Below are 24,564 nucleotides of genomic sequence, written 5' to 3'. Positions count from 1 at the left end.
AGGTAGATTTACAGCCCAAGTTGGTGATGAGTGGCTACACTAAATGTTGTTAATAGCGTAAACTTCCTATAAACGAAGCCAAAATCTCATCGCTGTGGCTAAATCAAAATCATGTTTATCTTCACGTTTTGCTTATACAGGGGATCCTTGATTTATGTCGGAGTTCCGTTCCTAGGGATCAACATAAGTCGATGTTCGCCATAAGTCGGAACTCCGGCGAAAATGTAAACAAAGTTGTTACGTGCATCATGATATTGATCAGTTCTCCAGAAAAGCCATGAATCCCAACGACTTTCATGTATGTATGAATCATTTTACAAGACAACAGAATATTGTAACGGACTGATATTGTTGTTGATGTTGATGTTTCAATGTTTACTGTTCAGTTCCAGATTTACCTAATGTCAGTGAACGTGCCATGTTTAGTTAGCTCACCTCTGATTGGCTGAGAGTCAGCAGTAGAGAGAGCTGAGAACAGCGGCTAATTCTGGAGCTAAGTGATGGGGTTTTTCTATTTTGGCGTTGGCTACGGCCCACAGTAGAATATGTGAAGGTTCAATAAACTACCGAGAACCAGATATTCATTCATCACAGAGGGTTGCTACAATATGTTGACCTGTTTTTACAACTTGACCAATGTTCGTCATTGTTTCGCCCTGTTCCAAGTGTTTTATTATAGCTAATTTCACGTCCATGGAGACGGCTTTCCTTTTCTTCGAAGCTCTGCCATCAGAAGAGTCTGACTTAGGCTTGGGAGTCATAATGAAGGGCAAAAGTTAGCGAATGTAGCACAATCCGAGGTGGCGTACAACCAGAGAATGTAAACAAATCCATCTTATAGCGCCACATGAAGACGTATTCGTCCGCTCCACTCACCAACTAGTTCCATGTGAACAGTTCCAACGCAACGATGAAACGCCGTAGATGGATGACGTTGTAAACCAAGGACCCCCTGTGTTGGGTGTGTGTGTGAAGTACATGAATATACATGTGCTTGCCTTCTGCAAGGGGCAAAAAGTTTAGAGCTGCAGGAGGAGGGCACTGTCTTCCAAATCCTTGCCTACCCCGGCTTTATATTTGCATGTCACCAGTCTACAAAATGACAGTTTGATTGGTTATAATTTAGTGGCAGATTACTTTTTTTTGTTTACACCCTATGCCAGGCTTCATTTTTATGCACAGCCCTTTGTTTTCTTTCTTTCTTTTTTTTTTTTTTTTGTTAAATTTCCTTTGTTTATTTTGTGAGTTTATCCTCAGGTTGGGTTCAGCCAATTTTACATTTTTTCAGGTAGGATTTGGCATTACCTTTGCTGGTCCCGTCAGGCCCGCGGAGCACCGTGCACTCCTCTATGCTGCCAAACGGCTCGAACATTTTCCTCACGTCGGTGTCCGTCTGCTGTTTCCCCAGCATACCCACAAACAGCTTCCTGTCTTCTAAGGGGAAGGAGATCACCAGGATGGGAGGGAGAATAAAAAAAAAAAAAAAAAAAGCAGGATAACGTGAGTGAGATTAAAGAAGTGATGCAAGAAGAAGAGAAAAGGGGAGATGTGCCATGTCACTGTGCACGCATGAATAACTGAGAGCAACAACAACGGTGCTACAAGACAGGACTGCGATACTTCGGGGCGCCACCAGAGTGCAGTAACTTGAACGGCACAACAAACAAACAGCATCTGGCGGTGACTCAAATGTTTGTCACCCTCTGCGTTGTCAGAGAAGCTGCTCCGTCTGTCCCCGTCTGTGAAGGATCAGATCAGTGTTTCTGCATGTTGGAACCCATTCACTACAAATCACATACGCCCTTCATTCCTGCACACTTCTCCCTAAAAGAACACGGCACACCGAGAGATTCTAACCTCGATTCAAGCTGCCATTTCATCCCAATTCACTTAAGTCTGGTGTGAAACTCAAACACCTGAAATTTGTGGATTTGGCTCTATTGTTCACTCAGACGCAGCTTAAATGCCAGCAGTGACGCTGCAGGTTTGAATACTTGAAGCTGCCAGTGTGCTGTGTTGATTTAAGTGTTCGGTGATGAAAAGCACTGAATTCACACACAATCGATGCCAGACTGCAAATAGAAAAAATGGACGATGAGAGAAGAAGAATCTGGTAATTTCTTGGATGAAAAGTCACAGTTTGACAGTCAGGCCTTGGATTTTGGACACATTTTGGACGTATTTTTGCCTCTCACCACCACAATAACACACTGTACTGTTAAATTATTACAACTATTCCCATTTTTCAGCCACATTCTGTGAAAAATTAACAGTTATGTTGACTGAAAGCAAATTTCTGCAAGTTAATTGGAAAACCAAAGCATTACTAACAGTATCTGTCCAACAAGATGTATCGTATGTGATTTTAATGAGCTACAAAACACAAAATGATGATCTTCAAGGCGGTATAAAATCAAATGTAGAGAATCTGAACTGACTTTAAGGACAGTGGACAGCAGGCGTTTTGATTTGTCACAGTGTGACAACGAGCCAACGTGCACAATACCAGGACCCTGAAACCGAAGCGGCTATATGGAATTCAGCCATCAGTAATTTTATCATCTACACCTGTGCTTCTCCCACTGTGGCATGTCCAAGTATATTAAAAAAAAAAAACAACAGTCCTTATCAGAGGCAGAGGATGCTGCGAAAAGGAGATTTGGATTATTTCTTCGATATTAAAATCCAAGCAAAACACGTGATGGAGCACTGCCTGCATCTTAACCCTCCTGTTGTCTTTTTTTATGGGCACCAAAAAATATTGTTTCCTTGTCTGAAAAAAATACAAAAATTCAGCAAAAAAATTCCCCAAATTTCTGAAAATTTGCAAAACCTTCAGGAAGAAAATTCCAATAATTCCTTAAAAGTTTCCATTAAAAGTTTTATTTAAAAAAAAAAAAAAAAAATCCCCCAAATTTGGCAAGAAAATATTTTCAAAAAATGAGTAAAAATCTTCCAAAAAAATCCTAAAAATATCTAATGTGATTACATATATATATATATATATATATATATATATATATATATATATATATATATATATATATATATATATATATATATATATATATATATATATATATCTGTAAAACTTCTAATATTTTCTTTAAGAACATTCACAAAAAAATCAACCAAAGTCCAGCAAATTTTGCTGGATTTTTGTTGATTTTTTTTAATGTTCTTAAGAAAAATTTTCCACCAAAAAATGTTCAAAGATTTCCCAAAAATGTTGAAAATGTGGACATCAGAAGTTCCACTGTAAAAATAAATTTTTTTCACACATTTTCAAATGTTAAAACGGGTCAATTTTGACTTGCAGGACAACACAAGGGTTAAGTAAAGTTAGTTAAATTTTAAGTCAAATTTGTGAGGCCGACAGCTGAAACTAAACTTTGGTGTGCTTTGGGAAAATGAGCAACAATGATGTATAGTCACTGGATTTTTTTGTTCCAACACACACTCAGATCAGACGGTAAGCAACCCGTGACAAGATATTCAGTGAATCTGAATATCTTGTCACGTGCTCATAAATGTTGAAAGGTGTATGAGAATGAACTGATTAAATAGCTACTGGGACAGATGGATCTTTGTTGTAAAAAATGCTGCGCAACTTCAGCAGCATATGTATTGTCATTTACGCATGCAGCTTAAATATTGTCCCCCTTTTCAGCAAATTAATTAAGGTCTCTCATGTCCCCACTGTGTGTTTTTCAGCTCAGAATACTACAAAATCGGTGGTTTTAGGGCTTTTCTGAAAGGGCAGTAATGCTCTGAAAACCAATGAGCTGCTGTCCTATTCAGGAAGAAAACTCTCTCTGTTTCTGTTACTGGCAGTTTGAGCTGGATGACTATTGGTTAGCTAGGCTATATATAGCACCTGGGTCGAGAGCTTGAGGAATGTCAGAAGTCTTCATATCTTAGGAGCTTATTTTTTACCTACAAGTTTATAACAACCAAAAAACACAATAAAAAAATGCATTTCCACCATATGGGACCTTTAAAGCTGTTGAGGTTGTGCACAGTGTGGGATGGCAGCAACAAAACATCCAGTTTAATAAGTCTCTAAACCTACTGCTAAACAAAAATCTGCTCAAAGGATGATGAAATCTTGCAAATTTTATAGTAAGTCACATTATTGCTAGAATATTTCGCCAGCTGATATGATCTAAATTCTGGTGGTGCTTTCAGAACAACATTCTTAAAAGCTGTATGTCATATCTTCATTGTGGAGTGAGTTACTTTTACGACCAAACTGCAACTGGGAATAATGGGAAAGTTCGATTGTGTACATTACAATTGTAAGACCATCATTTGTTCATTGTGAATTTTCTATCTCTTGGTAAACTAATATGAGCATCAGGAAGAAACACCAGAATATTTAGGGTCAAACATGCGGCACGTGGGCCAAAAACAGCCCGCCAGAGGGTCCAATCCAACCCTCAAAGTGTAAAAATTTAATATAATTTCGAGGCCATGACAAGTTGTTTTGATCATGAAGTAAAATACTAGATTGTTCAGTGTTGTTTTGTCGTTTTGTGTTTCCTTTTTGTCTCGCTTGGTTTTTTTTTTGTCTTATTTTTGTCATTTTTTGTTTTGCTTTATCCGTTGTTTTGTGTCGCGTTTTTGTCACTTTGCAGGGTTTTTTGTCTCGTATGTGTTGTTAATCTATTTTTGTTGTTTTGTTTCTTGCTTCTGTCATTTTATGTCTAATTTTTGTCATTTGTCAATTTTTTTGTCTAATGCTTTGTCTCCTTTTTGTTTTGTTTTGTGTGGTTTGTGTCATTTTTTGTCGTTTTGTTTCTCGTTTTTCTCGTATTGTCTCATTTTTGTATATTTTGTCTTGTTCTTGTTGTTTTTTTGTCTTTTTTTGTCTGACTTTTGTTGTTTTGATCATAAAGTAAAATACTACATCATTCAGTTCCAGATAACTGTGACTAAATGTTGTGTTCCTTTGTAAACACTCTGTGATCTGTAAGCTGTAACATGTAAATGACAAACTTGTTGAAATTGCATTCCTTTTTCTGAAGAAATTTCAGGTTGTTCATGATGTTTTGTAAAAAAATAATTCCTTAAATGTGAAGATTTTCAGAATATACTTTTTTGCACTAAAACAAAGGAAAAACTCAGAGTTGTGGTTATTTATAAGTTATTATGCTGTGATTTTACTGATAACTGGAGATCAAACTGGGCTGAATGTGGAAACTGAACTAGAATGAGTTTGACACCTCTGGTCTATAAAGTCTAGGTTTCTGTTTTGTGAGGATTTACCTCTTTTGTTCCTTTCTCATTGTATTTTTATTAACATTTTGGATCCTTGTATGCTTATTTTAAATATACATTATTGCTAAATTTGCATTTTGTAGAAGCCCATTTAAGCTCTTGCCCTATACAAAAATCTTGAGCTTTAAATTTCACCTTCTTGCAAGTGTCACTGCAGGACTAACGGACATGTCAACAGGGATTTTATTTTTGGTGGTTGACACAGTAAAGGTGTTGCTGTTTGAACAGGTGCTGTGGGGACAGGTGTCTCTTACCCCCTCTGCTCTCGCTGTCTGCTGGCTTCACCTGGATCGGGCGGTTCATCTGCAAAGAGGCCACACAACACAGCAGGGTCACTTTAAATGCATACAGGTCAGGAGTCGCGAGCAGCAAGGCGGAAAGAAAAAACAAAACAAAAGGAATTCATACGGCAAAAGAGCTTTACAAGCTAGAAATAAAGTGGCACTAATTGGAATTTGAGCGTGGCATTTAATCAAAATGAACCCCCTGCTGTCTTGTGAATTACAAAACGTGATATTTATGTGTTCTCGCTTCATGTAACCTTTCATGTAAATGTCATTATTGCTGTCACGAGACATAATAATGACAAATCCGTGCTTGTATGGATGTTTATGGATTTATCCTCTGCTCTAGTTTCCTATATTTAACCTCCTGAGACCCGGCCCATTCGTTAATGTCCTCTGTACTGTTCTATAGCTTTTGACTCATCTGAGCTTCCCGACTAAATACTGATGTGTTCAATAGAAGACATCCAGGCCTTTCCAATGATATCTCATGATTGGGTGGGAAAATGGGAACTTTGTTTTCATACTAAGGCAAAATGGAGACTGTGGCAAAACTCGCCTGCCAGGAACAGAGAAAAGCTAAGCCAAATATTGTTAAGATAGCGTTGTTTTACTTAAGGTGATCATATATTTTCTTGTTTCTGAACACGTCAGGAATTATAAATTGTGGTCAGAGTTCAGTTAAACTTCTGGTCAGGAAAAATTATGAATGTCAACTGTAATGGACATGAGAACGATTTATTTTCTATGTAATTAATGTAATAAATAAATAGTTGTTTATAACTATGTTTCATTCAACCTCTTCAATTTTAGACTATTGTTATTTAATTTAGTTTCTTAACCCTCCTGTTGTCCTCATTTACAGGCACCAAAAAATATTGCTTCCTTGTCTGAAAAAAACTCCAAAAATTCAGCAAAAAAATTCCCCAAATTTCTGAAAATTTGCAAAACCTTCAGGAAGAAAATTCCAATAATTCCTTAAAAGTTTCCCTTAAAAGTTTTATTTTTTAACAAATCCCCCAAATTTGGCAAGAAAATTCTTGTAAATATTTTCAAAAAATGAGTAAATATCTTCCAAAAAAATCCTAAAAATATCTAAAATGATTCCATATATATCAGTAAAACTTCTAATATTCTCTTTAAGAACATTCAGAAAAAAATGTGAATGTTCTTAAGAAACATTTTTTTAATATTTCGTTTTTTCCACCAAAAATGTTCAAAAATTTCCCCAAAATGTCGAAAACGTGGACATCAGAAGTTTCACTGTGAAATATATATTTTTCCACATTTTCAAACTCTAAAACAGGTCAATTTGACCCGCAGGACGACACGAGGGTTAAAGTTTCATTAGAAAATTGATTGGCATGTTTTCTTGTCAGCCTATCTTGATTTAAAAGTGTTTTTACGGTAAAATCATTCTGTTGTAAATTCTAAAATACAAATATTTTTTATAAAATTCTTGTGAGTTTTAGCTCCAAAACGGCAGTAAAGAATCATAAAAAGATATATTTTGAAAGATGCTTTCCCCTTCGGTTCTCAGGAGGCTAATGTCTCTCCTTTCCTTTTCTTTTCTTTTTTTTTGGCCAACTCTACTCCAGCAGACCCGACTGACACTGATATGTGTGATACTACATTTGCAGTGTCATTCAGTCTCTCTTTCTCTCCCCACCTCCTCTCTCTCTCTCTCTCTCTCTCTCTCAGAATCTGCTCTAATCCTGCCGTCTATTGGTCCCTCTCCCTCTATCACACAAAACCAGGAAAAGCACACACCCACGTGGGATTGGGGAAGTGATAAGATTAAGAACACTCGCCAGCTAATCTGGATTAAAGGAGCACACAGCATCAGAGTAGGGGGGAGATTTTGAGCCTGACAGAGAGGCAGAGACGGACGTCTGCAGGGCTACACAGGAAGGGAAATGATAATTGAGAGAAACAAAGAAATAGCAGAATGATGAGGGGGAAAAAAAGCACAACATGAGGGGGGTTATGTAACCTTTTCATTTTTTTCCCCCTTTACTTCTCCATCCTCCGCCCTGCTGTTTAACTAAACCCCTACGTGAAACTGTGCACACATCAGTGCTTTGGCAGCTTGTCCTTCAAAACGTATAGAGCAGAGAAAGAAACGCTGAATGGAGGTATTGAATGAGGTGAAGAGAAAGAACGAACAAGAGAAGAGGAGGGGGAGAAGGGTGGGATTGAGAGGGGATTGAGGGGAAGCAGAGGAGCATATGGAAGCAAGGGGGAGGCGGCGGGGGAGAGAGGGAGGGAGGGACGAGGCGTCGAGGTGAGAGCAACAGAGTGACACTCTGTTAACTGCGGCTTAATGAAGGTCTTAATTATGGAGCTGGTGACATTTCAGCCAGTCACTGATCCGGTGTCACTGATTGATCCGCTGTGATCGGTCACCGGGAGACACTATTGATCGGCACCGCCAGGACCCGCATGAACAAACACTGAGTACAGAACCGCCAGTTGAAAGCAGCACCGGGGAGCTCCTCAACGAGAGCGTCCAATTGATTGCACCAATTAATAGGATGATGGAGGGGCCAAAGTCTCAAAACCATCTTCCAATCAGTCAAGCAAATGGAGGTTCTGCTCCTGCAGTCAGTGGATGGTAATTTTAGTTTAAATTATATAGTGAAAGTTTGCTCCTAACATACCATTTGCTGCAGTGAAGATAACATCATCCCTACTGGGCCTGCATGCTAAAAAAAAATCATGTAGCGAGGGTGAAGCTCTCAACAAACAACACTTATGTTGTTCTAAGAGCTAATTCATGTCTCTTGTCCAGTGTTTACAACACTAACAATCACTTTTTGTGCTATTTGCACACCTGAGTGCAGCAACAATGTGTGCAGAACAAGTGCAACATTATTTACTACCACACGATGTTGTACAAATGTATTTTCTGCACACAATGAGATTACATTCTTGATTTACATTTTGTTATTTTACAATTCCTAATCTCAATCTATCTCTTTTTAATCTCACACTGTCGTTGAGTACATGCTGTTCTATGTAGCCCGGATTATAGAAAATCATTCAACCTGTGCTTTAGTGTTATTTAATGCAGGTTTGAAAAGGAAAAGAATATTCTATTAGTATTTGTAGCATTTGTTAATTCATCTAATTTAAAGTTGAGGTCCCTAATTTAGAAAAAAAAGCTTTAAATTAATAAAACAAAAGCTCATTCATAATAGAACTAATTTTTTTACAGATTAAATGTGGTAATAAGAACTGATTTTCCTAAATCATATCAAACAGAGATGTGACACACAGGCCTGAATTCAAAAACATGATATAATGTTTAAATAACTCAAAATAGAAACCGACACAGAGAACAAGATTCTTCAAATCTCCAGTCAAACCAGCCTCCGAATCAAACCGGGTTGGAAAAGACACTCCGTCTTTGACTTGAGTTAAGCGATCAAAGCTGATGACACAAACTCATGGCATTAGTTTGTGTGACATGTTTGGCTGATAGCATGTTTGAACGACGCTTCCATAAAAAATCCCCTGGCCCATATTTCAGCTTCGGGAAGACAAACAGCGAAGGCCGTGGAGCCGGTGATAAGGAGGAGCGCGGCAGATGGCTCAGGAGATTGGAATTAGAATATACAAGAGGGAAAACTGCGAGAAGTGGAGGCCATCAAGGCTGCGCCACTTCAGATCGGCACGGCAACCGGCCGCTGCCTCTGACGAAGACCGCGCTCACATGGCTGTCGTCATGACAACCCCTAGTGATGAGAAGCCCACATCAGGTAAACAAGGTTGCCCTGAACAACGTGAAGAAGAGACGAGGAGAGAGAGGAGAGGAGAGGGGAGGGAGGGAGCAAAAAAAAAAAAACACAAATGAGGAGGACAAAGGGTGCTTCTAGGTCAAGAGATAGGGGTATTAGATGTGTGAGGGGAGGAACAAATGAAAGGAGGAAGTAAAAAACAAGGGAGGATGATGATGGAGGCAGCGTTCGTGCCTGTTGAATGTTGGCGCTGCCTCGAGAGCAGATGCAGGAGCAGGGAGAAAAATATCTCCCTCTAAGCCTCAACCACTAACACACACTTTACAGTAATTTGCTCTCTCCCCTCCTCCTCCTCCTCCTCCTCCTCCTGTTGCTCCCCTCCCTTCCCCTTTTCTCTCTTAGGCTTGTTTACAAAAACAGTCCCATACTGTGCACAGACAACACACAGGCAAAAACCTGCCTGATCAACAACCCATCTCACCAGTGTGTGTTTTATTTTTTCCTCTGCTATTTGATTTGCTGTGTTGTGTTGTTTTTTTTTCTCCCTTCCCTTCCCTCTTGCACTGCATCTCCAGATATTACATACAATCATCCTCCGACCAAACACACAATGCTCCTGTCGGTCATGGCAAACATGCAGCTACACATCTTTAATCTTTTTTTCTTTTCTCCGATGCCGTGGGGGGATTTCACCGGGATTATGAGATATTAAATCCATAGATTATCCAATCAAATCCCAGCTCGACCCTTTCGCCATAATGCATGACCCCCACCCTCCCTCTCCTCCCCTCCCCTTCGAGCCATCAACATTCATAAACAGAAGAGGAGTGGCTCTCGCTGCGATGTGTTTTCATCCACCACGGCATCACAAATGTGTGTTAGATAGAGGAGTGTTTGCGGTCTGAGTGAGTAAAACATATTGATGATGACATTTTTCTCGCCTTCCCATTATGACCCACAAAACAGATGATAATCTCTGGCGGCTCAGCGCGGCCCAGTGTTGTTAAGTCTATACAGTGGGCTGCTGCTGCTGCTACTGCTGTGTGAGGGTGACACATTTCTGCCGCCTGTTTTCTCTCCAATTTCAATCCATTCTGCTTGTCTGCCCCAAAAGGCGGCCACTCTGAATGGTAAATATATCAGCGGAGACCATCACCCCCCTGCTCTTTCAAGAACGTTTACAGCAGGAGTGGAGTTGGGTGTGTGTGTGTGTGTGTGTGTGTGTGTGTGTGTGTGTGTGTGATGGGGGAGGGTGGGAGGAAGGGAGGGAGGTGCAGCTGGGTGGGTCTGGAGAGGAGGAGGAGGAGGAGGAGGAGGAGGAGGAGGAGGGAGGGAGGGAGGGGGGACCACAAAGACAATTTTCCGTCTTCGCCTCCCCTCCGCTCCATCACACAGCGCTGGTCATTGCATCGTGCCGGTCGCCTAGCAACCTGGCATCCCTCGTCCCAGCCGTCTCCAGGCAACGAGACCTGCGACCGTAATCAACCTGCCACCTCCCGCCTCCCCTCCTCTCCCCTCCCCTCCCCGCTCTGTTCCTCTCCCATCATCTCTGCTGCTTTCGCTCCCTCGGCTTCTCTATCCTCCTCCTCGTTGCAAAATGCACTTACGGCCGAGACGCACTTGTGAATTCACCCGAGGGAAGAAGAAAACACAGGTGGAAATTGGTATATTCACAAGCACAGAATGAAAGAAAAAAAACTGAAAAGAGTAAAAAAAAATTTTAAATAATAAAAGGGGAAGGGGGAGATTAATAGACGCAGTTGATTGTGCACTCGCACAAAGAGTTGGAACAAAAGCGACAGAGGCTGGGATGGAAAAGAAAAAAACGCAGAGAGAGATGCACAAGAGCAGTGTGGTAATGCTTCCACATGTGGATGCACACAAAGCAGAAAGAGAGAGAGAGAGAGAGAGAGAGAGAGAAACCTTCTCCTGAATCCAGCCAGCCGCTAAATCAATCCAACACAAAGAGACTGACAGCTTGTACAGTTTAATAATATTTAATCAATGTCCCAGCGTTCAGAGTCAGAGCTGCTGCCGGCCGTCGTCTCCTACAGGGTTCACTAGTCTGTCCAGCATTAACACGAAGCTGACATTCAGCCCTTTTGTCAGACGGACAACTTCAAATAAAAAATAAAAAAAATCCCTCAAAGTGGAGAAAACTGTATATCAAAGAGTAAATTTCTAACAACACTCGAGCTGACTTCCAATTGTTTTGTCTCTTCTGGCTGTTAAATATTCATGTCAAGTGCTGTTTGACTCGATTCAGTGGAGCAGAGGGGGAGAAGAAGTGAATCACGGGCAGATTTCTGCGGATGTGTGTGAGTACAGATAGGGTCCATGTCCTACTTTTTATGTTAGTTATTTATTTTTCATATCCGGGCACAATTTGCATACTTTACAACCAATACCATCTATATATATATATATCTATACATATGTACACTACCGTTCAAAAGTTTGGAGTCACTCAGACAATTTCATGTTTTCCAAGCAAACTCACACTTTTATTCATGTGCTAACATAACTGCACAAGGGTTTTTGCTTTCTCTTTTCACCATTAACTAGCACAATGTAGCATCAGAACACAGGAGTGATGGTTGCTGGAAATGTTCCTCTGTACCTCTATGGAGATATTCCATTAAACATCCAGCTAGAATAGTCATTTACCACATTAACAATGTCTAGATTGTATTTCTGATTTATTTCATGTTATCTGCATTGAAAAAAACGCTTTTCTTTCAAAAATAAGGACATTTCTAAGTGACCCCAAACTTTTGAACGGTACTGTATGTATATATAAATATACTTTATGTTAAGTATAATTTAAGTAAAAGACAGAGATCCCTGTGTGCACAGTTACGCTCAGGAACATTACCATTTGTTCTAGAGACTGGGAGGTTTAAAACTACTCCAGAGAAGGACAGACTTTGTTTGTTGTGTAATTTAGGTGAAGCTGAGAATGATCTTCATTGTATGTTTTATTGTCCTGTTTATGAAGATGTATGAGAGGTGCTTTTCAGTAAGAAGACCTCTGTTTATTTGGATTTCTTTTGGTTGGATGACCATAAAAAATTAGAGTTATGTTTTAGAACAGGAACCTTTTTGATGGCAGAATTTCTTTGCCAGGCCTGGGATAAAAGGCGACATATTTTGTTTAACCCTCGTGTTTTCCTCTGGGTCAAAATTGACCCAGTTTAAAGTTTGAAAATGTGGAGAAAAAATATATTTTCACAGTGAAACTTCTGATGTCCACATTTTCAACATTTTTGGGAAATCTTTGAACATTTTTTGGCGGAAAAAAGAAATGTTCAAAATGTTTCTTAAGAACATTCACAAAACCAAAATCCAGCGAATTTCGCTGGATTTTGGTTGATTTTTATGTGAATGTTCTTAAAGAAAATATTAGAAGTTTTACTGATATATATGTAATTACTTTAGATATTTTTAGGATTTTTTGAAAGATTTTTACTCATTTTTTGAAAATATTTACAAGAATTTTCTAGCCAAATTTAGGGGATTTTTTAAAAATAAAACTTTAAAGGGAAACTTTTAAGAAATTATTGGAATTTTCTTCCTGAAGGTTTTGCAAATTTTCACAAATTTGGGGAATTATTTTGCTGAATTTTTGGATATTTTTTCAGACATGGAAACAATATTTTTTGGTGCCCCTAAATGAGGACAACATGAGGGTTAAAGACTGAGCAGCAGAATATTGTGTGTTTTGGATGTATTACTGCAACGTTACTATATACTGGTGTCTTGTAAACTCATGAGGGTTGGGCATGCTTGTGTGCACGACATGAAAATAAAGAAATCAATCAATCAATCATATAGATGGTATTGGTTAAAAAGTGTGCAAATTGTGCCTGGATATAAAAAATAAATAACTAACATAGTCTTTCTATATATAGACTATGCCAGTCTGTCTCTCTCTATATATACACATACATATATGCATGCTAGATAGTCAGTCCTGCACCAAAGTTCAAAGAGCTTAATGAGTTTTGCCACAATAGAACGTCACCACACACACTCTCCCCCCAAGAACCCACTATTGCCCAGTGACAGATGTCTGCATTTAAGCTGATAAACACACTGCCTCAATGCACCTCCACCCCCCCCCTCCACCCTTTCTGCCACCCACCGTTCATTATGTCAAACTTTCATTCATTTCTTCCTCCCATCCCCCCTCCCCTCCTTCATTACTAAACCTTCCCCCCTTCCATCCCTCCTTCATTTATCCAATTTCTCTCAAATTCACACCCATTTACCACCTCCATAAATCCAATCTGCATTCATCATTACAGTCGCCCCAGAGTGACGTACAGAGGACAAGCCCCCTTTCTCTCTCTCTTTTTTTTCCTGCGCCTGTCCTGCATCGTCCCTGGCATGCATTGATATGCATATGTAAATGAATGGACGCATGAATGCACACTTAACTCTGGATAGATTCATCAAATGAATGCGTTGGCTGTAATTGCCATCATCATCATTGGAGATATGGGTTACATATGTAGGCGCTGCTTTATCTGCGCACACATAAAGTAACATCTCAGCACATTTCATCCACCTAAATGCCAGTTTTCTCTCCTAACAGGTATATAAGAGCTTGTTAACCCTGCCACAGCTTCATGTGTGTCTACAGTAAGACGTCTTGCTCATGCATTAAGGCCACAAATCACAGCACTCTGCGCTACAACTTCCCATCTCATATCCTGTGTAAAAAGCCTGGGCTATATTTAGCATATGCAATTTTTTTTTCAGACTATTGATAAAACCCCTCTGTCTGCTCCGTCTGAGTCCTTATGTCTGAGTAAATGTCAGGCTTAGTCAGATGTTCCACCCAAAGCGAGCTCCTGCCTCTCATATGGGCAGCTTAAACACAGAAGGCCTCACAGCGCAGATTTTACGCTCGCAGATAGTGAATGAAGAAACCTGAGAGGGGCTCATAATAAAACCCTGCAACTTCCATCCCTCCTCCTGTCCACATCTTTGGATGTGCGCTCTGCACGGAAACCACGGTGCACACAAAAGCAAACAGACAGTCACACTCACACACACACACACACACACACACACACACACACACACACACACACACACACGTACACAAAAGCACACACACCCTTCATTAAACCGTGTTAACGCCAACACCTGCCCTCCCTTCCCCCGCCGCACATGCAAATACACAGCAAACGCTCTCACACTTTCCAACTTGGCCACGGTGCCGCTATTAAATTTAGATATTGTTTTTATTAATTTTGAATTTAAGCCTTAAAAAATGAAAAGAACATGTTCTGTGATGACTGAGGCACTTATGAGCTTCAGGAAGTCTCGTCCACATTGATTAAAGGAAACATTTTTGGAGATAATTTGGTTTCCTCGACGCCGTTCTTGTGTCTGTATGGTATATAAAAACTACAGTTGGTAGCTGATTAGCTTAGCTTAGCATAAAGATTAAAAGTACTGGCAAACAACTAGCCTCATGCTAATCTATGAGCTTTGGAGGTGCTGCTCAGCTAGGCCAGGCTAGCTGTCTTTATGCTAAGCTAGGTAAGTCTGATGCTGGCTGCAGGCATGGACTGTAAGTAATACATGGACATAGCAACCATTAGCTTGTGGATTACTGTTTTTAAACTTCAAGTTTGGCTTTTCGTTGTCACCATCTTACAAAACCAGCCATAATTAACGACTACACACACAAAGCATACCCTGATTTATCATCTATTTTCTGCTAAATTGGACCGTAATTTACAAAATGGACATCACATTGGTTTCAAAGAGTCTTTGAACTAGCGACTGTAACTGTAAAATAATTATAAAAATACTTAATGAGGCAACAAATCAAGTGAGAAATCTTTGTTTTTCTCACGGACTTCTATACAATCGGTAACCCGAGGAGTCGCCCCCTGCTGGCTGCTAGAAAGAATGCATGCTAAGTCCATTTTATCTATACAGGAAATATAAACTAGACAGTAGGTGACAGTGGTTTTGATCTCTTCATGTAAATTACGACAAAAATAAATAGAAGAAAGATAAGAGAAGAAAATAAATAGAAGTAAACGTACATCACAAACTGTCAATTTTCCTTTAATCTACTAATTAACTTCCCAAATCCTAAAACATTTATTCCAAAATCTAAATATCTTAATTTTACCATCATGTAGTCCAAAACAAGCCATGAAATATGAATGCAAAGTGATTTTTGCTATTTTTTTTTACTGAAAAATGACTTATGTTAATGGCATGTATAAATAATATTAATTTCAAAAAAGCTAAAAAAAAAAGCTACAAAATACCAAATTAGATGAATAATAAAAACAAATTTAACAAATAAATGCAATAAAAAAAATAAAATAGTTTAATCAAGCCATGACTAATGAAGACACCATCTTCATACTGCATTCTCGTAAAAAAAAAAAAAATTATGATTGGCATTATGAAAGTAACGTAACAAGACTAAACATTGCAGTTAAGACCCTGCAGTGTTATTTAAGGTGTGATTTTGCCTGATTTTACTATATAAAAATCATTAAAATACTACTTTACTTGACTATAATCCATATAAAGGCTGAGACCCTAGAGTGTTATTATGTAGAATATTCTAACTAATCTAATAATAAAGCCACTCACTACTGCGTTATAAATTATGGATCTTAACCTAATTCATGTAAATATTGTGGTAAACAAACACGACACTGGTAAAATAAAATCGGTGGTTCCACTTTCTCAAATATGGTCCTTAAATTTCAGTTGATTTCTAATTTGGATTTGATCTTTTCATGTAAATTACGACAAAAATAGAAGCAAGCGTGCATCACAAACTGTCAATTTTCCTTTAATCTACTGATTAACTTCCCAGATCTCAAAACATTTAGTCCAAAATCTAAATATCTTCATTTTACCATCAAGTAGTCCAAAACAAGCGATAAAATATAGTGATTTTTGCCATTTTTTTACTGACATATGACTTGGGTTAATGGCATGTGAAAATAGTGCTGATTCATTTTCAATTATGTGAATTTATTTCAGCCCCGACTACCGTTTTCAACACGTATTTATTTAAAGTTGTCGACTTCTCAGCTCAGTTTTGGAGCCTGCTTTGTGAAATGACTCAGTTTAATGTGGCACAACGTGGATGTTATTGCCTCTATGAGCCTCACAACAGCTGACCGGACCAGACAAATGACCTGAGACAGTACACAGATAAAGCGATAAGAACAGAGGGGACAAGAGTACAAGATGTCCAAGTAGGACAGAATGAGTGCAGCTCAGGAGGAGAATCTTTTCTTCCGTTGCCACACTCACAGCGGCTCTGTTTTACTGCTCCCTGCTATTTTTTCCTCCACCGTTCTCTCACTTTCTTGGGCCGAATGTGCTTCTGACACTCCTCTTCCCCCTCTCGCTTAGAGACGGACTCCCTCACCTGAAATTAAACACAAGGCCAGGTGCCACTCTGATACAACCATCTGCTCACCCCCGCCTGACTTTTACCTTCTTTCTTCTGTTCCATTGTTAGCGGGGAGGAGGGGGAAAAAAGCAGCAAGGACCGACCGACTCTCCAGAAAAGGAGAAATGCTTTAAAAAAAAAAAAAGAAAAAAAAGAAGCGTCGACTGTTAATGACATCTTTCAGCTTTCTCTACATTCAGGTGTGCTTTCATTTAAGCTCCCTCATCTCAGTCCTCTAATTGCTATCATGTTATTCCTTTTGTATCGCCCTGGCCATGAGATGCCAAAGTTAATTATTCTTTGGCAGCGCAGGTGCAATTAGATGACAATTACACCACAGCTGGTGGCAGGGGTGGGAAGCAGATCCCGTCCGTGTGGGCGTGTATGGAGCTAATAAGATGGTTTTCATTCTTCTTCGCTTTTTTTTCTCTCGCTCTCTCTCTGTTTTGGCATTGGAGGGGGGGAGGGCAGGGAAGGACTGGGAGAGGGTTTAGCTTGTTCCACACGGCTTAGAGGTAAGAGGTTGCGAGGGAGGCAGTGGAAACACTGGGTGGGGGAGATGAGGGCTTTAGCACGGGGCATCAGGCCCTGCTGATCCCCTACGAGAGGTCAGGAAGGTCGCAATACTGTCACGCTAACAATGAGATTTCTTTTGTCGCCACCCTAATACCAGCCTGCTCCTTCAAACTGCCTCCCCCCACAGAGAGCTCACAATGTTCTCCTGCTGAGACGATTAGTCGATTGACAGGCAAAAAAAAAAAAAAGTCAATAAGTTAAATAATCGAATCAAAGGTAAAAGACAAATATCTGTGGGATGAGCTTTTTCAAAATGACATGGCTGGTTCTCCTGTCTGCTTTGGGATTACAACTAATGGTTCTAATCTTTATTGATTGCTTTTTTTGAAGAAAATGGCCAAAAATGGTGAAGAACGTCCTTAATCCTGTAAAACCCACTGTAGCAGAAATACAGCATCAGTTTTATTTTTTTTTAATATTATTTTCTATTATATACATAAGTATATATACATATATGTATATATACAGTGTGTATATATATATATATATATATATATATATATATATATATATATATATGATCTTTTTTGTGTTTTTTGCTCATTTTATTCTATATTTAGGTTTATATATTAATATTATTTATATTTTTTTGTTGTATTATATTTTTGATGATTTTTTTCCTACATTTGTTTTTTTATATATCAATTTTTTATTTATTTATTGCTAATTTTTTTTCTATATTTGGGTCTTACAGGATTAACAATATTCTAAAGAGCCCAAAATGACAAGTCTGGCAGCTAGCATTCATATTTTAGAACATGGAAACAGGAAAACTGGTACTTGGTTTAAAGACTTAAAAAAAACAACAACAATAATAATAATAATAATAATAATAATAATAATAACAACAACAACATCAACAACAACAACACTAATAATAATAATAATAATAATAATAATAATAATAATAATAATAATAATTTTAAAAAGATAAAAGAAGCTACAAAATTTCAAATTAGACGAATGATACAAATTTAATAAATAAATGCAAGATGAAATAGTTTAGTCAACCCATGACTAATGAAGACACCATCTTCAAACTGCCTCATAAAAAATATGATTGTAATTATGAAAGTAACAAGACTAAACATCGCAGTTAAGACTCTGCTGTGTTAAGGTGTGATTTTACCTGATTTTAACCTATAAAAATCATAAACATACTAATTTACTTGATTATAATCTATATAAAGGCTGAAACCCTTCAGCATTATGAATTATGCAGAATATTTTAACTAATGTAATAATAAAGCCACACACTACTGTGTTATAAATTATGGATTTTAACCTAATTTATGTAAATATTGTGGTTAAAACACTACAGAGGTAAAATAAAATCGTTGGTTCCAGTTTCTCAAATGTGCTCTTTAAATTTCAGCTGATTTCTAATTTGGATTTGGTTTTTTAGACCCAGAAACTACGAGAGAAATGAGAGTTTTTGATCTTTTCACGTAAATCTGGACAAAAACATAAATATCAGTGGTTCCAGATTCTCAGATTTGTCCTCTAAATCTCAATCTTCGGGTTTTTTAATTCGATTCAATTTCAGTTCAGTTTTATCTATATAGCGTAGATACTCAACATCTCACAGCACTTAGCATAATAAGGTACAGACTGTACGAATTAGAAACAGAGAGCAGAAAATCCAAAGGCTGCCTGGGATAAGGAGGGAAAAAATCCTCCAACAGAACCAGGCACAGGGAAGGCATCCATCTGCCTCGACAGGTTGGGTGGGAGTGGGTTAGGAAGCTGAAAACAAACTACATGACGATGTTTTCTGGAATTCTGCAAACTTGTTTTTGCCACATTTGGCTGTTTGTAGGTTTTAGAATTAATCGATACTGAAAATAATCCCTCTTCAAAAAAACTACATTTATGAGCTGCCATTCAGAAGAGTTGAGGAGGAAGGAATAAAAAAAGAAGTGAATGATTTCAACAAAAATAACCAAAAGGAAACAGGAGTAAAGCCTTGTTAGTAAAAGAGGAAGCAGCAGCAAGTCTGGGAGCACACTCTGTCTCAGTAATTCCTTGCCTTGTTGCCTTGTCTCCCATATAGTCGGTTATTATAGAGACGCGGCTGTCATGTCATATTTAGCTCTGGAAATGTCATTTGGCAGCACACCTGCTGCCTGGCTATGCTAATAAAGCTAGGTTTAACTTTGATTAGAATTCAGAGGGAGAGATGGATGGAAAGAGAGGAGAGGAAAGAGAGAGAGAGAGACAGAAAGGAAGAGAAACATCAAAGAGAATAAGAACTGGCAAAGTCACTCCAGCAGCGAGCCTCATAGCTGTCTCTTTCGACCCGTGACATGCAGCAAGATGACTCATGCCTTAACTGGATGGATATGTCTGGATGCATCACATATGAAACATAAGAGGGAGAGAGCAGCCTCTGACCTTTATTGGTGCGTATCAGCTTAAAGGGGAAGTCGGCCCCGCATGTCAAACTCGGTTAATTTTCCCCACGTCACTGTGCGTCCACGTGTGTTCACACAGAGCGGCGTGCCAGTTATTCTGCCGTAAACATGCGAGCTGTCGAGGACTTTAAAGAGGGCAAAAAAAATAAAACAACACAGCAACACACTCACCCCTGGTAGCGTCTTCTGCTCGTGCAGTGCATTCTGGGCTTTGAGGGCAGATTCGCGAGCGCAGTACGTCAGAAAGGCACATCCTGGAGACAGAAAAGAGGCGAAATATACCATAATATCAGGCGTTGTTGTGTTATTGTTGCATCACTGTGCTTTGGTTTTATTAACATGGATTGATATTTGCAGCGATTCTGGGTCAGGTTTAAATTCCCTAAAATCGCCTTTAATCAGAGGCAAAAAATTTAAAAAACACAATTGTCATTTTGTTAAGTAGTTATCCCAGTGGCACCGGAGATCTGTGGGATTATTAAATCATAATATCTAGCAGTCTGAATGGGTATTTAATATCACGCTGTTCAAGCAAAATGTATGCAGCCCCACATAATAGAGAAAGGCCTTCATTAACCTTTAGGACTCGCAGAAATCATGAATATGGAAATGTATGCAGAATAGGTGTTATAGGTGTTAGAGGACTGATACCACCTGGCCTATACGTCTCCCAAATGACTGATGGTTTATGTGGATTTATAAAAACCCTTTGTTTTGCAGCGCTCAGATTTGCATTAGAAATGACAGCGAGGATTCATTGTTTAGCTTAGATCACTTCCCCGCAGCTCCCGTCCATCTGTCAAACGGGATTTTTGTCGAGTTTTCCTCCCAAAAATGTGAGAAGCCCGCTGGCCATGTGACCAGGAGAAGTAGTAGCAGTAGTGGGTGGCACCGACACTTTTCAAACTGATTGATATCGCCACGGGAAACCAATTATTGACTGACAAAATACTTTTTCTGAGACTGATCCCAGACAGCTACCTTTCTGTTAATGATAATTATCCCGACATGGAGGGAGCTGTGTGACATTTCACACTGTAAAAAGTACAACAATGCTGCTCGCTGGCGTTATTTACTTCTTTAAAACAGCCTGGAATGATTAATTATGTCATGGAGTCTGTTTTTAATTTAAAAATGCTACTAGGTGTGAAGGAAAATCTTCCAGCGTGCACTAAAGCTAATCGATTAATTGACTAGTTGGCAACTTGTTTGAGTATTTGAGTATTTAAGACAAAAAGCCAAAATTTTCCAATTCCGGCATTTAAAGGTGAATATTTTCTGGTTTCTTTACTAAATATTTTTGGGTTTTGGAGAAACTAGACATATAATGACGTCATGTTGGACTTTTGGAAACACTGATTGACATTTTACAGACCAAACAACTAATCGATTAATCAAGAATGCAAACGATTATTAGTTACAGTCATTTCATGTGCATGTTTAGTTGAATTTTACATGATTTCTACAGTTTCTACATTCTATTGTTGCTGTTATTTCCACAGTAAATTGGAAGATAGCGCATGGAGTAAGGCTGAAAAGAGTGTCGGCCTTTAACCCTCGTGTGTCCTGCGGGTCAAAATTGACGCATTTTATAGTTTGAAAAAATCCAGCAAATTTCGCTGGATTTTAGTTGATTTTTTTGTGAATGTTCTTAAAGAAAAGTAAAGTTTTACTGATATATATATGGAATCACTTTAGATATTTTTAGGATTTTTTCTGGAAGATTTTTACTAATAGTTTGAAAATATTTTCTTGCCAAATTTGTTGGATTTAAAAAAAAAAAAAAAAAAACTTTTAAGGGAATCTTTTAAGGAATTATTGAATTTTCTTCCTGAAGGTTTTGCAAATTTTCAGAAATTTGGGGATTTTTTTTTTTGTTGAATTTTTGTATTCTTTTCAGACAAGGAAACAATATTTTTTGGTGTCCGTAAAGGCGGACAACAGGAGGGTTAATCCAACAGTTAGCAGAAAAACTGTGCTTCCTCCTGTGCATAGTCAGGACACTAAGTTGACATTTCAACATACAAAACCAAGCATTTAAAGCATGGCAATGTGAGAAAATAGTGTTGTAAATGGTCATGTCGTTGAAAAAAGTCAAACAGTTCGACATATTCTGTAAAAAGGTTTGTCTTTAACCTGCAAACATCCAGTTTCAGAGAGATGATTTGAACTAAATCTACATTTTTTAAAGTCAGAATCCATAACCAATGTAAACACACATTCTTTACACCAGCTGTGCATCAGATTTCCTCTTTAGATCGATGCTACGGTGGGCGTTTGGCCTCTCGGGGGCCTTTAAAAAACCTCAAAAGTGAGAAAAGCATTTACCTTCACTCATATTAACTGGAGCTGAAGGATACACAGGAGAAACTGGAGAAACTGGTGTTGACTGTATGTTTGGCCTTCACCACTAAATAATACACATAAAATCAACAGTACCACCCCCCATCCTCCACTCTGGCCTCCCTCTGACCCGGCGGCTCGCTCACCTTTGTGCATCCCTGTATATTTATCCTTTATCACGGTCAACTCGTAGATCTTTCCAAACTGCTCGAAGATGGGCTTCAGGTCCTTCTCCTCCAGGTTTCGGGGTATCTGCCCGATGAAGAGCTTGATTGCGTCAGGCTCCTTCATTGAGAAGTCTGCAGGTGGTGGTGGAGGAGGAGGAGGAGGAGGGGAGAGAATAAAAACACAGAGTGGAGGCGGTCAGGAGGAGCAGACAGGAGCCTGCGGGCTTAAATTCACACTGCACAGGAGGTGCAAACAGGAGGCCGGGGATGGAGGTGCAGATGGGAGCGTTCAGTGGGGATGGGAATAGTCTGAAATAATACTTTCGACACCCCTTGGAGACGTGGCAGCGCAAATACTGTGGTAGATTTTAGCAGCGTGTGGCACAGAAATCAGAATAAAGCATGTAACTGTTAGATTTCTGTGATAATATCTAAATATATTAATGAAAATGCTTTAAAAAGAGTCACTATCGACTATTACACATACACTGCAATACAGAATTGAGTCATTATATGTGGCTTTTTGACATAACTTTATAAACTATTGCATTTTTCTTGCATAAAATACATTCAAATGAATAAAAAAGTCACCTATGAAGTCACTGTTGACTATGACAGATACACTATTATACCAAAAAGAGCAATTACATGTATTTTTTTGGACATATCTTCTGAATTATTGCATTTTTTTTAGCATAAAGTACATGCAAATGAATGAAAATGCTTTATAAAGTCATCTGTGGAGTCACTGTCAACCACTACAGATACACTGCAATACCAAATTGAGCAACTGTGTGCAGTTATGTGTGTTTTTTCTACATATCTTGAGGAATTATTGCATTTTTCTTGCATAGAACACATGCAAATGCAGAAAATTCTATATATTATTGGCTGGAAATGAAGGTCCATACATTGGGCGTCACATTGGACGCTATGAATCAGATCAGATTAGATATTTTGTCCTTTTTTTCTACGTTAAAATCATATTTTTTAAAATAAAATAGATCCCTGTGATGTTGTAGTAAATACTAGTAAACAAAATCTCCCCTTGTTTCGTGTCTAGGCCGCCTATTTTCGAGCCCATGACAGTGTGTGTCAACACAGCTGGAGACCTGCGCTCTCTTTGTCAAGACACTGGTGACAACAACAATGACTCGAGCAGGATTTCACACAATTTCAGCGATAAAAAATCATTTAAAAGCACACAACAAAGAGTTAAAGAGGAAAATAAATACCTGTGGTGCTGTTCGTGGCAGAGAATCGGCGTGATGTGTGGAGATGATCTTCTTCTTCTTCCCTCCGCTGCTTATTTAGTTATTAGAGCTCAATTAGTCAGTTCATGTAATAAGTTAGGCCTGCTCCCCCCCTAAAACACAACTAACACCCAGCCACCGTCCTTTATTCGGCATGAGCGAGCTTTTTTTTTTCCAGATCTTGTTTTTTTTCCCCCTATTCCTCCCCTTTGCTCTTCCCTAACGCCGTTTTCTTTTTCTTTCTTTCTTCAAATAATCTAAATAAACAGATCTCTTACTGGTTTGGCTGCACACACACTGGAGTGATGGATGGATATTGAGGCTTCCTTCACTAGACCGTAGGGAATTGTCAGTCTGGCTGGCTGTCCTCTCTCCTCTCACGGTGCGTGTGTGTCTGTACTCCTTTGACGTCGTAAGCCGGTGTCTCCCTCCCTGTCCATCTCCTTCCATCCCTCCCCTGGGCTCCGTGAGCCGTGATGTCTGCCGCCGGGGACCGTCCGCAAAGTACCGGCCCGCTGACAGCCGCATAAAGTGGAGAGAGAAGAGGGGAAAAAAAGCCCACAACGGGCAGGGAACATCACGTACCAGATTTAAAAATTACATGTATAATAAAGAATTTATAATTTATAATTTACATATATATATATATATATATATATATATATATATATATATATATATATATATATATATATATATATATATATATATATATATATATATATATATATATATATATATATATATATATATATATATATATACACACACACACACACACATAAAATGATATTAAAAAAATAAAACTGATGTATTTGTGCAGCAGTGGGTTTTACAGGGTTAAGCAGCAGGGATAAAAGGGGAGTGACATAAGACAGCAAAAAAAAGCAAAAGTATTCAATTCTTTAATTTTTTTAAAGATGTAGGTTTTGTTAAAGATGCATATAAGCTGGTTCAGTTTGTTCAGTCATTATTTTTTAAAGTTCTGCACCTCATTTTAAGATGTACAGTTATATTAAAAGTTATTTATTAATAAATGTTGTCAAAATGTGTCTGA

General features: G+C 38.6%; 1 protein-coding gene across 4 annotated transcripts in view; it reads right to left on the bottom strand.

The window, feature by feature from the left end:
* celf3a (cugbp, Elav-like family member 3a) overlaps positions 1 to 24,564 on the bottom strand; it is a 49,244-nt gene that overhangs the window by 16,832 nt on the left and 7,848 nt on the right. For 2 of the 4 annotated variants that reach the window (XR_004846127.2, XM_035941653.2), the window contains exons 4-8: positions 23,490 to 24,022; positions 22,234 to 22,386; positions 19,916 to 19,998; positions 5,535 to 5,583; positions 1,306 to 1,434 (exon numbers count right to left, since the gene is read on the bottom strand). Coding sequence is in view for 3 of the 4 variants with exons in the window: in XM_035941653.2 (XP_035797546.1) it covers positions 1,306 to 1,434; positions 5,535 to 5,583; positions 19,916 to 19,998; positions 22,234 to 22,378 (406 nt within the window). In the remaining variant the exon portion in view is untranslated. The remainder of the gene's footprint in view (positions 1 to 1,305; positions 1,435 to 5,534; positions 5,584 to 19,915; positions 19,999 to 22,233; positions 22,387 to 23,489; positions 24,023 to 24,564) is intronic. The other 2 variants (XM_055017764.1, XM_023295576.3) reach the window with 2 other exon arrangements.

This window comes from Amphiprion ocellaris, chromosome 15, assembly GCF_022539595.1.
Source record: "Amphiprion ocellaris isolate individual 3 ecotype Okinawa chromosome 15, ASM2253959v1, whole genome shotgun sequence".
NCBI lineage: Eukaryota > Metazoa > Chordata > Actinopteri > Pomacentridae > Amphiprion > Amphiprion ocellaris.
Note: the sequence above shows the minus strand (reverse complement) of the source record. Positions and strands in the feature narration are given on the sequence as shown.